Source organism: Octopus bimaculoides, chromosome 22 (assembly GCF_046866305.1).
Source record: "Octopus bimaculoides isolate indiv1 chromosome 22, ASM4686630v1, whole genome shotgun sequence".
Classification (NCBI taxonomy): Eukaryota; Metazoa; Mollusca; class Cephalopoda; order Octopoda; family Octopodidae; genus Octopus; species Octopus bimaculoides.
The window spans coordinates 11,405,080-11,420,695 of NC_142949.1; the positions used below are offsets into that span (position 1 = coordinate 11,405,080).

The 15,616-nt window shown below is 36.7% G+C and overlaps 1 protein-coding gene across 5 annotated transcripts in view; it reads right to left on the minus strand.

Moving 5' to 3' along the window:
* The window catches only part of LOC106880532 (alpha-1,6-mannosyl-glycoprotein 2-beta-N-acetylglucosaminyltransferase), a 472,677-nt gene that overhangs the window by 142,755 nt on the left and 314,306 nt on the right, over positions 1 to 15,616 (minus strand). For 4 of the 5 annotated variants that reach the window (XM_089339717.1, XM_089339719.1, XM_014930511.3 and 1 more), the window contains one exon: positions 4,462 to 5,323. In XM_089339717.1, coding sequence (XP_089195843.1) covers positions 4,462 to 5,052 — 591 coding nt within the window. In that variant the 5' untranslated portion in view covers positions 5,053 to 5,323. Of the gene's footprint in view, positions 1 to 4,461; positions 5,360 to 15,616 lie in introns of all 5 variants that reach the window. The other variant, XM_089339718.1, reaches the window with a different exon arrangement.

Here is a 15,616-nt window from a genome sequence, read left to right on the forward strand (position 1 = left end):
AAAATTAATTTGTGTTATAAAGCTGTGCATTTTGGTTTCCACAAGAAAACAACTGTCTTTAAAGCGGAGATGAAAATGTGGAGGTCAGTGATTACTGAGAAGGAAACTTTTTATTCTGACGACTTGGTTTATTTTGTTTTATTTTATTTATTTGCTTTGTATAGAATTCCACTTGATCAATGGACCAAAGAAGTGAAACAAGACTCAGATGTATCACAGAACAACAACAGCTGCCGCCACCACCACCACCACCAAAAGACCTAATTTTAGTTACATTCAATCAAAAAACAGAAACGTGTTTATTGCTATGGGTGGTAGTGTTGTTGTTGTTGTTGGTGGTGTTGTTGCTGGAGGTGGTTTCCTTTAGTAACCATTCATTTGTAAATGTTGACAGAGCCACCTGTACACGCCCCCATTCGTGAATAGGTTGCTGGGACTAACTACAAGCCTGGCTTTACCAAAACCAGATCCCATTAACACGGAATGTCATGCATTAACTGGAAAATTCTACAGACTGAAATTACTTGTCTGTGCTTTTTTTTTTCTTTCTCTTTTTATCCTTGTCTTTTTCTCTTCTTATTTTTCATTCTCTCTCTCTCTCTCTCTCTCTCCTGCCTGTTAATTAAAATTGTCAATTTTCTTTGACAACAAATGATTCTGAACAATACCATACACACACACACACAAACACACCCATTCTCTCTCTCTCTCTCTAACACACACTCACTCTCTCACACACCCACACCTTTCCTCTCTTGCATACACACTTTTTTCTCTCTCTTTCTCTCTCTCACACACACATACACACTTTCTCCCTCACACACTCACATACACTTTCTCACTCTCTCTTCTTCTCTGTCTCTCACACATACACTCTCCCTCTCTCACACACCTACACCTTTTCTCTCTTGCACATACACTTTTTCTCTCCTTCTCTCTCTCTCTTTCTCACACACACACATACACACTTTCTCCCTCACACACTCCCATACACACTCTCTCTCTCTCACGCACACTCCCTTCACCATCTCTTCTCACCTTCATGCCCGCCACCCTCTTAACTTACAAAACAACACGTTAAAAACAAACAAAGAAAGTAATCTACCCCAGTTTTTATTATTTCAGTTTGATGTCTTCAGAAAGATTTCTAACATCAATGAAAGGAGTCTATAGACATCAGCTTGAGCTTCTTGAAATAGCAGCCAAATCTCCCTCAAATCATATCCAAACATCTTAAGAAAAAAGGAAGGACTTTTGGATAATGTAATCCAAGATACATTATGCAAGGGGAAGAGAATAAAAGATAGGAATATTAACTTGGAAACAGTGCTCCAAATGATGCATACGCTTTTACTTGTTGCTGTGGCCATGCTGGAGCACCATCTTGTAGGGTTAGTCAAGTGACTCTAGTATAAATTTTGTCTTTTAAAGTATTCTCTTGGTCTTTCTTGTGGAACTGCTAAAGTTGCAGGGATGTAAACATGCTAACACTGGTTATAAAGTGGTGGGGTGACAAAAACAAACACACACACACGGGCTTCTCACAGTTTCCATCAGCATCCAGTCCACACTGTAAAGTGGTGAGTGTTTGGAAGGGCATCCAGCTGTAAAAACCATGCCAAAACTGACCTTGCTTGTGCTGGTGCCAGGTAAAAAGCACTCAGTCCTTTCTGCAGGGTGGTTGGTGTTAGGAAGGGCATGCAACCATACAAAACCATGCCAAAACAGACACAGAAGTCTGGCGCAGCCTTCTGGCTTGCCAGCCCTCAATCAAACTGTCTAACCCACACCAGCATGGAAGATGGATGTTAAACAATGATGATGATGATGATAAATTCATTCATTTGGCATCGTTCATCCTGCAAGAACCCTTTGATTGGTTCTTGAGATTGGAGATTTGTTTCTAAACCTTGTCACATGATCTGTGTGAAACGTAGTACTCATAACAACAACAATAATCCTTTTTACTATACACACAGGGCCTGAAATTTTGTGGGAAGGGGCTAGCTGATTACATTGACCCCAGTGCTTGACTAATAACTAATTCACTGACCCCGAAATACAAAAGGCAAAGTCAACCTCAGTGGAATTTGAACTCAGGACGTGAAGACAGACGAAATGCCGCTAAACATTTGGTCCAGCACACTAATGATTCTAACAGCTCACTGGCATTAATAATAATAAGGGACACTTGCCACAGGATGTGAAGGGCAAGAAGGTTTCTGAGTCTGGCTGTGACCACATACTTCTTCTTCTTTGGCTGTTTGTCGTAGGTCAATGTTGACTGTTCTTGTTGAGTAATCATCTCCGGCAGGCTCACATGTAGGCTACAAAGGCTTGTTATTGATCTGCAGCAGAGCAGCGATGACATCTGCTGCAGGTGAAGCTACTACTTGATACAACAGAGAAGTGATGTCTCTCATGTGTCCTTTCTGTTGTTCTCCTCATTGGCTGGAATTATGAGCTTCAGCGATTGGTGCCATTCATTGTGCAGCAGTGCCGTCTCCCCTCAGGTGTCTGGAAGGAGATGCTGGAGAGTTCTTCACATGTCTCTTCAGCACAGCTTTGTATCACAACCTCTGGCCACCATGACTCTGCCTGCCCTGATACAGTTCAGGATAGAACACCTCTTTCGGGAGCCTGTCACCCTTTGTCCTGCAAACATGTTCCACCGAGCATGAATGCTAAATCAATTAGTGAAAGCATGTTACATGTTACTGGGCTATTTTTGCTTAGCAATTACAGATGGTTGGCATTGAGAGGGTAAGTTGATTCCACTGACCCCAGTACTTGACTGGTACTTTATTTTACTAACCCTGAAAGGATAAACGGTAAAGTTGACCTCAGTGGAATTTGAACTCAGAATGTAACGGGCCAGAATAAATACTGGTAAGCATTTGTTTGTGCTCTAACAATTCTGTCAATCCACTGACTGCCATTTTTGTTTTGCAAGTTACTTTGTGACACTGTCAATGATAGTGCCACATAAAAAGCATCAGTGCTGGTGCCACATCAAAAGCACCCAGCATACTTTGTAGAGTGGTTGGCATATTAGGAAGGGCATCCAGCTGTAGAAACCATGACAATTGGAGCTTGGTGTGGCACCTAGTCTTACCAGCTCCAGTCAAACTGTCCAACCCATGCTAGCATAGAAAATGGACATTAAATGATGATGATGATGACAAAGCCATGAATTTTAGTGGACAGAGAATAGCTGACTCGAGTAACTATCTTATGACCAGTCACATGACTGTTGTGAAGGATTTCAGTATTTGTCCAGTAATAAATTTACTCAGTCATGGAACTGATTATCAACCCTTTAGCATTTAAATCGGTCATATCCGGTCAAAATATTTTCCCTATTTTATGCACAAACTGGTCAAACCCGAACTCACACACTTATACTAGAATGTCATTCTAAAAATAACAATCATATCATGAAAATCTCGAAGCTTCAAAAGAATGCGTGGTCAGTTCAGAGCAATCTAAATAAATAAGAATTACATTCAACAGATTAATCTGAATGTTTAAGGGTTAAACTAGAGTTCTTAATTGGAAGTTAATTATCATTTTTGAGGAGATTCATTTATCAGCTGATGTAATGAGGGTGAATGCCTGGACGATGTTGGGAAAGAAAATTTGAGAAGAGGCAAATATTGTAAGGCTGAGGAAAGAGGGTGCATGTGAGAGAAAGAGGGGGTGGATATTGTATTGGCTGAGAGAAAAGGGGCACATGCTAAGGGCTAGGAGAAGTGGGGTGTACAATGAAGAGAAGTGGGGCACATATTGTGGCGCTGGGAGAAGGTGGAGTATATTATAGAGCTGACCTAACATGCTGAATACTCTGGTACCAACCAGCTCTGATAATAACAATAATAATAATAATCCTTTCTACTACAAGCACAAGGTCTGAAACGTACTTATTTCATCAACCCCAAAAGGATGAAAGACAAAGTTGACTTTGGTAGAATTTGAACTCAGAACTCACTATATTAATAATACTAATCCTTTCTACTAGGCTTGAAATTTGGTGGGACAGATGAAATACCGGTAAGTATTTCGCCCAGTGTGCTAACGTTTCTGCCAGCTCAGCAACTTGATAATAATGATAATAATAATAATAATAATAATAGTAATATTGATAATAATAATACAGGGAGAGTTGTATGTTATTATATAGATCACAGTACATGGCCGCTACAGTCATATCTTTTTTATTAAAGATAAATCTTTGACAATTAGTAAAAGCAGAAATGTATGCAATGTATGATTTCTATAGAGGCATTTAAACTGGATGGAATTTAGAATGATAAGTGAGTTCAACAAGAACGGTATGGGCATATCATTAATAACAAAAGGCAATTCCAAAGTCCTGATAAAAATTATTTACTGCAAAAACGAGGACAAAACATCATAAAAATAGAACATCGTAAAGAGGAAACATTGAAAGCTAATACTTACAGGGCAAAAGTCTATTGTGAGGACAAGGTTGTTAAGTTCCTTAGAGTAAATATCATGGCTAATGATGAGTAAGGCTTGGTGAATATTCCGAACATTGCGTAAAGAATCCAAAAGCATTTTCAGGTACTCAGCTCTGTCGTGAGCTTGTATAACTATTACAACACTATCAGCATGTAAATGAAGTCCAAATTTGTCCAAATTGTGAATATATTGCTCACGATTTATGTTCTGAATGACTGCCTTGGCTAGAGTCAAATTACTCACGTCAAAAGTCATATTGGTTAGCAGTGTAGCGTTTAATGACATTGGTGGGATTAGCAACCCGGTTCGACTTGACCAATATACGGATCCATTGCTGAAATGTAAATGGCTCCAAGCTTGGACATGTCCATTCTGTAAATTCATCCCTGGTCCAATCATGCTACCATCGAGCATTCCAGGGCTCCCAGGCTGTACGTTATTAAGTACATGCATGTTAACAATCACAAAGAGAATGATGATGACAAACAGTAGAACACGCAGCATCCGCCGGGGACGAAATCTCATTGAAATAGAAGATCGCCCCGGGGCAGCTCTCATCTTTATAACCATGGCAGAAAATGTTTCCTCTTCACAACCATGTCAGTTTTTTTTGTGTTGTTGTTTTTTTTTATTAATTTTTTTTTTCTTTATTTTTTCATAAGTTATGTTTGTCAATATGCCAGCAAAGAGATGGCAGAGAGCTGAGAGAAAGATGTACTGTTGTCTGCGAACAATGGACAACAGTACTGCAAGGAAACACGAGTGTAGAGAGAAGATTTACAGAGTCAATGGTCTCCATTGGTAGACGTTGAGACGGCCATACTAAAACTGTAGTGGTAATCTGAAAGGAGAAAGAAAAAGAGAAAGTTAATGTAATCTTATAAATACATATCATTGCTATTATATTAAACTGTCGTATGTCCAAATTTGGGCAAATGCATATTTTTCAATATTTAATTTTGCTTCCAATAACCAATTCTTTTGGTCAAACTATCGTATCTCCAGCTGCTTCAGATGCCAAGATATCAAAAATTGTCAAAGTGTAGTATAATGGTTTTGCTACGGAATGGTGAAATTATTTTTTCCCTTTCTGAAAAAGCAATGTTTCTGACTTACAACATAATAGCAACAAGATATATATATATATATATCTATAAATATATAGCTGAGTTTGTGAGTGTGTGTGTATACAATTCATACATTTACACAATTCCAAATTTCTTGTATATATATATATATCATCATAGTTTGACGCCCACCTTCCATGATAGCATGGGTTGGACGATTTGACTGAGGACTGGTGAACCAGATGGCTACACCAGGCTCCAATCTGATTTGGCAGAGTTTCTACAGCTGGATGCCCTTCCTAACGCCAACCACTCCGATATATATATATGTGTGTGTGTGTGTGTGTGTGTGTGTGTGTGTGTGTGTATGTATGTATTTATTTATATATATTAGTGTATGTCCAACCCATACCAACATGGAAAATGAGCATTAAATGATGATGAAATATGGTATGTGTGTGTAAATATCTATATTTATATGTATGTTTATATATCTCTATGTTTACACACACACACATATGTATGCATGTATGTTTATATAAATGTGTGCATTTGAAAAGCTGAAAAACAAAAGCACTTACATACAAAATAGATGCTATATACAAACTACTTCCACAAAGAAGTTTGTGGAAAGATATTCTGTTAAATAAAGTGAACGGGTGGATTTTAAGCTACATTAAATTGTTAAATGATAATAATAATAATAATAATAACTGTGTACATATATCTTGATATGGTCCTTGTGGCAGCCACCAGCTGTTACAAGAGAGATAATCAGTTTATCATCATAATCCAAAGTCAGTTTAGAAATTAAGGAATAAGGAACAGATTCAAAGAATTCACTTCCTTAGCTTCTATTTTCATTTATTTATTTACTTTTTTACTTAATACTAAGTTATTAAAATTTGTAGTCATTAGTAACCATGTCCAGCACTACTTCATTCTTTTTAGAAACTCTCAGCATCGCATAATCTGTGACTTGTTAATTAAACATTATATATATACTAGACAACCTGTGACCTGTTGGGTCACCAGGAAACTCTGAGTTTCTCAGCAATGGGATTTTGTTTCATGGGTTTTCTTTTCCAGGTTATTTTGTATGTTTTCAATGAATGTAACATCGAAATCACAAGTAAACAGCTCCTTTCCTCAAAAAAAGGAAAGATTTGGCTGCTATTTCTTGCATGCTCTGCTACCATGTAACAGGCATTTCAGGTCCTTTACTGCAAATAGCTGTTGTGTGGTAGCAGGGCGTGCTAGAAATAACAGCCAAATCTTTGGCAGTGAGATATGTTGGATGCACTCCAAAAAGAAAAAAAAAAAAATGGAAAAAAAATCTATTTCACATCGAGGCTATGAATGGATTTTTTACGAAACATCTGCAGCATTTTAGAAGTCATTTACACTTGAAAATATTTTTTAAATATGTCAAAAAAATTTTTTGTAATGGTATTCACTTGAAAATAATTTAAAAAAAAACATATTGTGCTTAACAAAAGCGAAAACAGAAACATTTACTGTAAAAAAATCATATTTTTTTGTTGTCAAATCACTGTCTAATCGAAAGGCTAGAGTTTCTTCCCTTTTGGGATTGAAGTTATATTCGGAACATTTTCCTATTATGCACCATTTTGGGTACTTATACCCCCAAACCCCGAATATCGAGTGCCCTGATTTACACGAAACTTGTTTCATTCCATTTGTATTAACATTTCAGGGTAAACTTAATTCAAAGTATTTACCCATTATGTGCCAGCTTGGCTGGGTAACATTGCAAGCAAGCAATCAAGATTCATCTATATTTATCTATCTATCTATCTATCTATCTATCTATCTATCTATCTATCTATCTATACATATATATATATATATATATATAATTCTCTCTGCTATAGGCTCAAAGCCCGAAATTAGATTTGTGTTTGTGTATGTATATATATATATATATATATATATATATATATATTAGTTTCAAATTTTGGCACAAGGCTAGTAATTTAGAGGGACAAGGTAAGTCAGTTATGGTTGCATCGACCCCAGTGTTCAACTGGTACTTATTCTATCAACCCTGAAAGGATGAAAAGCAAAGTCGACTTGAGCGCAATTTGAACTCAGAACATAAGTTTAGACAGAATGCTGCTAAGCATTTTACTCAGTGCAGTAACGATTCTGCCAGGTCACTGCCTTAAAAGGGCTACCTGTAGGTCTTGAACCTACATTTATTGTAGACACAACTGATGTTCTACCACTGGACCAAAGCAATCCTTCAATATATATATATATATATATATATATATATATATATATATATATATATTATTTTACTTGTTTCAGACATTTGACTGCAACCAGCAACTCTTTATCCAGCATGTCACCTCTTGTTCTGTTTAGTCCATTCCCTAATGGACTAACCAGAACAGGGAAGAGACACGTGGGATAGAGAGTCATTGAAGAGGTCACACAGATGTGTGATGAAAGATTTCAGACAGAGGACACTAAAATATGAATAATAATAAAGTTGAAGTGAAAAACGAGTATATAGTGTGTGTATGGTTAATAAGCAAAAAAAAAAAAAAAAACATGATCACCCTAAAGTATATCTGTTTCAAAACAAATACATAAGCATATATATATATATATATATATATATATATATATATGTATATATTAATGTTTGTTTTTTATGTGAAGTTATAATGCAAAACAATTTTACATTAATCTGAAGGATTACTCTATACTTTTGTCGAGTACAAATTGTTCTTTTTGACAGTGACTTTGAAGTTTCAGCCAACTAATCCATCATTGATTTGTCCAATGATGGTGCACTTGGCCAAAACTTCAAAGTCATTGTCAATACTGTTCTTCTTAAAGAACACATATATACATACACACACATACATACATACATACATAACATAACATACCTACATACACAAAAACATTTTTAAATAGAGAGTGAGAGAGAGAATGTAATAAAACTATTTTTGATTTTATCGTATGTTGATTTATGAAATACTAAAAACTTGGAAGAGTTAACAGCACGTCTTCATTTAAGTGTGAAATCTTTAAACCTCTCTTCCAACTTTTTCTCACGTCTTCCATTTTACAAAGAAAAAGAAAAAAAGAGGGGGAAAAAAGAAAAAAAGAAAGAAAGTAGGAAAAGAAACAGCCTTTGGATTTTTATGCAATGAATTTGGGAATTTCAGCATCTGTAAACATTAAATATTTTCTTTAGCAATATAAAAATGTAGTTTTCTCTTTTTAAACAACAAATCATGAAACGATAAAGTAGCTCAATCCAATGGTTTAAAATGTATTTATATATTAATTACATGGATGGGGGGGGAGCCCCCCACCCCCACGGTGCCTCCACCTTCATGAGTATCATGTGACAGCTGGTCATATACTGTGCATTCATTTATGAAAGCGTTGGTGTTGTGCTTCTGGTTTTCTCAAAAAATTACATCCTGTTGTTTCAATTTATTAGGAATAAAAACATTACTGCAAACAAAACATATTTTTCTCACACTTCAAATGTGAACAAAATAGAAATATATTTATACAAACACACAAACACACAAAAGTACAGTTAAGCGAGGCAATGTGGTAAGAAGCTTGCTTCCTAACCACATGGTTCTGGGTTCAGTCCCACTGTGTCACACCTTGGGCAAATGTCTTCTACTGTAGCCTTGGGCTGACGAAAGACTTGTGAGTGGATTTGGTAGACAGAAACTGAAAGAAGCCTGTGAATTCTAATTTCTGAGTGTCAGTGTGCCGCACTTTGACCCTCTCTCTCTCACTATTTAGTGATACTTCTACTATTGCTCATGTTGGGGTGAAAGTAATACTTGGCATAGAAACAGTGATGGTGGTGGTGAAGACAGAGAGAAAGAAAAAGAGGAGAGAAAGAGAGACAAAGAAATTTAGGGAGAGTTGATGATGTTTTATTAAAAGTAGTAGTGTTGAAGGTGGCAGTGGGGGAGAGAGACTGGTGACCTCATCTTGATTGTTGCTTTCACTACATTTTGACCATTGTAAGCTCCAGCCGTCTTTAGGTGTCTTGTATTGACCTTTGGTGGTTGTACCAGAATTTCAGAACCTAAGCCTTTATTTGATCCATGGGAACACACTGTTCTCATTTCACTCTCGTGACAATTCTTTGCTTCGGCCATCTGCACTGCTATCGCCTACGCTATGCCCGGGCATAGAGTAGTAGACAAAAGCATTGGTTAATGTGGTGCAGTCACCTAGAGATTCCAAGTTCAACCCAGGGCAAGGTAGTAAGATAATTAAAGATAAAAAAAAATCCATTGAAGCAAAAAATGTCACAAAATGCAGAGAGCTGAACAAGAACAACATACCTCCATGGATTAAATAAAGGATTAGATTAAAAATTCTGATACAACAATGGATTTGAACACAAGACACCTGAACATGGCTGGAGCATACAACAGCAGAAATGTAGTGAAAGTAAGAATGAAGTTGAGGAGATCAGTCTGACTAATATAAACAGTATACATAATATACATAATATAAACAAACATATTAATTACATTATAGATGCATGTGTGCGTGTGAAAGAGCGAGAGAGAGAAAGAGATAATCCTGTCTACGCTAATGTCTTAATAAAATAGATGAGCTGGTATGATAGCCTTTATATTAAAATCAGAACCTAAGTAGTAGTAGTAGTAGTAACAACTTATTTAGTTCTTCAAAGAAAACCAGAGTACGTTGTAGACAGGAGATACATATCATATCTAAACCACTCTATCAGTTAAGCATTATTGTATTGACCAGCGATACCATCAAGCAAGCACTCCAAATTAATTACTTCTTTAACTGATGGCTGTTGAAGAAAAGACACACAGTACAAGGTTGCTCTTCTTTCCTAGACAATATTAACTTGTTTGTCATGAAAAGGTTTTCTTTAGACCCAGCTTATCCTATGCAGGTGCACAAACACAAGCACACACACACCCGACAATGTGGTTTCAGGTTCTATCCCACAGTGTGGCAACTTGGCCAAGTGTCGTTTACTACAGCCATAATCTTCTGAGTGTATTTAATACACAGAAACTGAAAGAAGCCTTGCGTGTGTGTGTGTCTTATTTCTTTTAGTTGTTTCAGTTATTTAACATGCGGCCATGCTGGAGCACCACCTTGAAGAGTTTTCGTCAAAGAAATCGGCCTCAGGACTTATTCTTTGTAAGCCTAGTACTTATTCTATCAGTTTCTTTTGCTGAACTGCTACGTTACAGCGATGTAAACACACCAACATTGATTGTCAAGCAATAGTGGTGGGGCAAACACAGACACATAAATACATACACATACACATATATATATACATATATATACGACATGCTTCTTTCAGTTTCCGTCTACCAAATCCACTAAGTGCTAAGTTACAGGGGACGTAAACACACCAAGATCGGTTGTCAAGCGATAGTGGAGGCACAAAGACAGGTGCAGGAGTGGCTGTGTGGTAAGTAGCTTGCTTACCAACCACATGGTTCCGGGTTCAGTCCCACTGCAAGGGAACCTAGAGCAAGTGTCTTCTACTATAGCCTCAGGCAAACCAAAGCCTTGTGAGTAGATTTGGTAGATGGAAGCTGAAAGAAGCCCGTCGTATATATGTGTGCTAGTGTGTGTGTTTGTTTGTCCCCCACAATCGCTTGATAACCGATGTTGGTGTATTTATGTCCTCGTAACTTAGCAGTTCGGCAAAAGAGACCGATAGAATAAGTACTGGCCTTACAAAGAATAAGTGGTGGGGTTGATTTGTTTGACTGACTAAAGGTGGTGCTCCATCATGGCCACAGTCAAATAACAGAAACAAATAAAAGAGAATATATATATATATATATATTACCCTTCGATATTATTAATTATTGATAATTCCGTTTCTGGATAATTTTCGAATTTTAAACGCTGGCATTTATTTACTGCCGACGAGGAGCTGCTCTTGCACGATAGATTTGAAAAATTAGAATGTATAAGCATGGGGTATATACTGGATTGCCTCATGTATATATGTTTAATCTGGGTGTACCTGCTGAGGAAGATTACGCCTGGCAAATTATTTTATTTGCTTAAATAAGTCAGAAACCATTGGTTCAGGAACTAGATTGGTAAATGTTTTTATTTTTCATTCCTTTCAAAATTTTATCCTTAATAGTGGTTTGGAACTTAGCTGTCCTTTCTAGTGTGAGGGAATCCTATGATGGATACCTCTTATGTATTTAAATGTACACTGTATGTACACACACACATATATATATATATATATATATATATATATATATATATATATATACGATGGGTTTCTTTCAGTTTCTGTTTACAAAATCCACTCCAAAGGCTTTGATCAGCCTGAGGCTATAGTAGAAAACACTTGCCCATGATACTATGTAGTGGAACTGAACCTGGAACCATGTGGTTTGGAAGCAAGCTTCCTACCACACAGCCATGTCTGCGGCGATGCTTACAATTCTACCAGCTTGCCACCTTAAATACTAATATTGGTTTCAAATTTTGTCACAGGGCCATCGATTTCAGGAAGGGGTTGAGTCGATTACATCAATCCTTAGTGCTCAGTTGGTACTTCCTTTGTCAACTCAGAAGGGATAAAAGGCAAAGCAGACCACGGCAGGATTTGAACTCAGAACGTAAAGATGAATTAAAACACTGCTAAGCATTTTGCCTGCTGTGCTAAGGATTCTACCAGTTCACCACCTTAGATATCAATAGATATTTTTTTCTACTCAAGGCACAAAGCCTGAAAGTTTTGGGGAGTGGGGGGGCAGTTGATTAGATCAACCCCAGTATGCAACCGGTACTTAATTTATCGACCCAGAAAGGATGAAAGCCAAAGTCAACCTTGGTGGAATTTGAACTCTGAATGTAAAGACAGACAAAATACTGCAAAGCATTTTGCCCGGTGTACTAAGGTTTCCGCTAGCTCACTGCCTTAATATTGATAAATATTTATTTCTTTATTGCCCACAGGAGGCTAAACATAGAGGGAACAAACAAGGACAGACAAAAGGATTAAGTCGATTACAGTGACCCCAGTGCATAACTGGTACTTATTTCATTGACCCCAGTGCATAACTGGTACTTATTTCATCGACCCCAAAAGGATGAAAGGCAAAGTCGACCATGCTGGAATTTGAACTCAGAACATAAAGACAGACGAAATGCTGCTAAGCATTTCGCCCGGCGTGCTAACATTTCTGCCAGCTCACCACCTTAATATTAATAAATATTAAATGATTAAATATGATGAAACACTACTCATTACTCAAATGAGGAAAAGGCATGTTTAAACCAGGGTTCATATAAGTCTTAGATGTTCCCAACTGGGTCCATATAAGACTTTGTTGTTAAAATTTGCGTACAATAAATTGGTTATACTTCCACACAAAATATTTTAACCCTTTCGTTACCAACCCGGCTGAAACTGCCTCAGGCTCTGTAGTAAAAATGTCTTGTTTTCATAAGTTTTGAATTAAAATCTTCCACCAAACCTTAGTCACAATTTATGTTCCTAACACTAGCTGAATGATAACTAAGTTATTTTACTAAATTCTTTGTTATATTTAAAATTAATTGAAAGAAACACACAGCATCTCAACAGCAATATGGTAACAAAAGGGTTAGAATATATAATAGAGAAACAATTCTTAACCCTTTTGATACCAACCCGGCTGAAACCAGCTTAGGCTCTGTAGTACAAATGTCTTGTTTTCATAAGTTTTGAATTAAAATCTTTCATCAAACCTTAGTCATAATTCATGTTCCTAACACTAGCTTAATGGTAACTAAGTTATTTTACTAAATTCTTTGTTATATTTAAAGTAATTGAAAGAAACACAGAGCATCTTAAAATAAATACAGTAACGAAAAGGTTGAAAATATTTTTATAAAATTCCTCATAATATTTAATTAGAAATATATGATAGGATTTTTTAACCATCAAATGAATAAAATAGGGATCAAAGTAGGGTCCATAAGCAAAAAATGCTTCAGAAACACAGGTTTAAACCAACAATAACGGGTATGATACGACAGTTTTGCCTACACACAAACAGAAATAATTGTATATGTATATTGGATATATGTGTGCATGTGACTATATATTTATGTATGGGTATATATGTGTATGTGTGGGTACGAGTGTATATATGAATGTAGATGGCAGGGGTGTAGAAATACAGTTTCAAAGGTGGCATATAACCTACATGCATTCTCTCTTTCTCTTCTGGTAAATTCTATAGTTCAGGCTGCTGGTTCCAAAGTCTCCCTTTTTCTTTCCCTAAAGTGAGAAATGCTGACTCACACAGCGGAAAGCTTTGTATAAACTTCTTTCATTTCTTTTTTTTTTTTACATATTTTTGCACGGATGCAATACACATCATCTTCGTCTGATTCTTCTTTCCGTCTTCTGTACTTTTTTTTTTTTTTTTGTAAATAAACAATTCCAGAGAATCTCACATTACATAGATGATATTTAAGGTAAACCAAGTTCCCTGCTAAGAAACGTTAGAAGAGGACATCTAAAAGACAACAACATTAAATGCAGTTGCTTTGGCTGTTGTAGTTGTTATCATCTCCCTATGTTCACCTAGTGTCATCATTACCCATTGCGCTTCTCATATCTTCAAACCTACTTCGTTAGACACTAGGTACAGTGGTAAGCCGATGCGCCACCCGACTGTCCCCCCACCCCAATCTTCCCTGACAAAATAGACACAAATACATTACTTTCTGGCGCAGCGGCTCTACCCACTTCATTCCTTCTTCATCTTCCCTCTCACCCAGCTTCCTCCACACTCCTCCTCCTCCTCATCCCATTCTTACTTCAACCCCCCCCCCCCCACACCACCGCTACCACTGCCATCATGTCCCTGCTGCTTCCCTCATCATCAGATTTCCTCCCCATAAACTGCACTGACAAAACCTAATTACCTCGATACTCCGTTCCTCCCCTCCACCCTGGCAGTCAATTGTGCCGCCCACCCACACAAACAAAATAAAAGTACAAACATTGTACACTATGGGTGTATTTGTGCATGCATATATGTTTATACACACATATATTTATACATACATATATGTATATGTGATTATATATATATATATATATATATATATATATATACATATATACACATACATATACATTCATATATATTTATATATATACACATATATATACATGTAAATATACATATATATATGCATATAAATATTCACATACATATACACACATATATGGTGGTTGTCTACTCCTTAAACAGAGTTTGACCACCTCCTGCACCTACACCTTAGCCCTTTCATGGCGTCTGATGTGGCTTTTTAAACCAGACAGTGTTTTGAAAAAACACCCACACAGATTGCACCTCTGATTTGCACTACCAATACCTGCAAGTAAGTTCTGCTCATTGTGGATCCTAACATGTCTTTTAAGACCCCCATTGGATTTGCAAACCCTCTGGCACACACCACATTCAAACGTGTGCACAGACATATAATCAGAATAGCTGGGTGAGGTTTGTTTTCCATGGGTTCGCAGGTGAGATTTGAGGCCAGCCAAGGACAGACATGGTCTGTCACAGACTGTGCACACAAAAAGGTCCTTGTCATTCACCTTCTCAGTCTTCACCTTTTTCCTTAAATGTCTCTTGAGCCCTGCTTGCATCATCCTGGCCTCATGCATATATACATATATATATATATATATATATATATATATGCATCCGTGTGTGTGTGTATGTGTATATATATATATATATATATATATATATATATATATTTATATACACACAAAGGTACAGACACTATATCATCTACATTCACTTATCCATGCTTTCTTGTCTAGATTTGTACAATTTCTTTTCATACACACACACACATATATAGATATCCTCATTTACGTTGTTTTATTGATAACATATACTTTATTTTTATTAATAATCAATTACCAACAAAAAACATTTATATATACATACACTTATGCTTTGAGTTTATTTTCCTGTTTGCGTCACCAAAACCTCTCTCTCTCT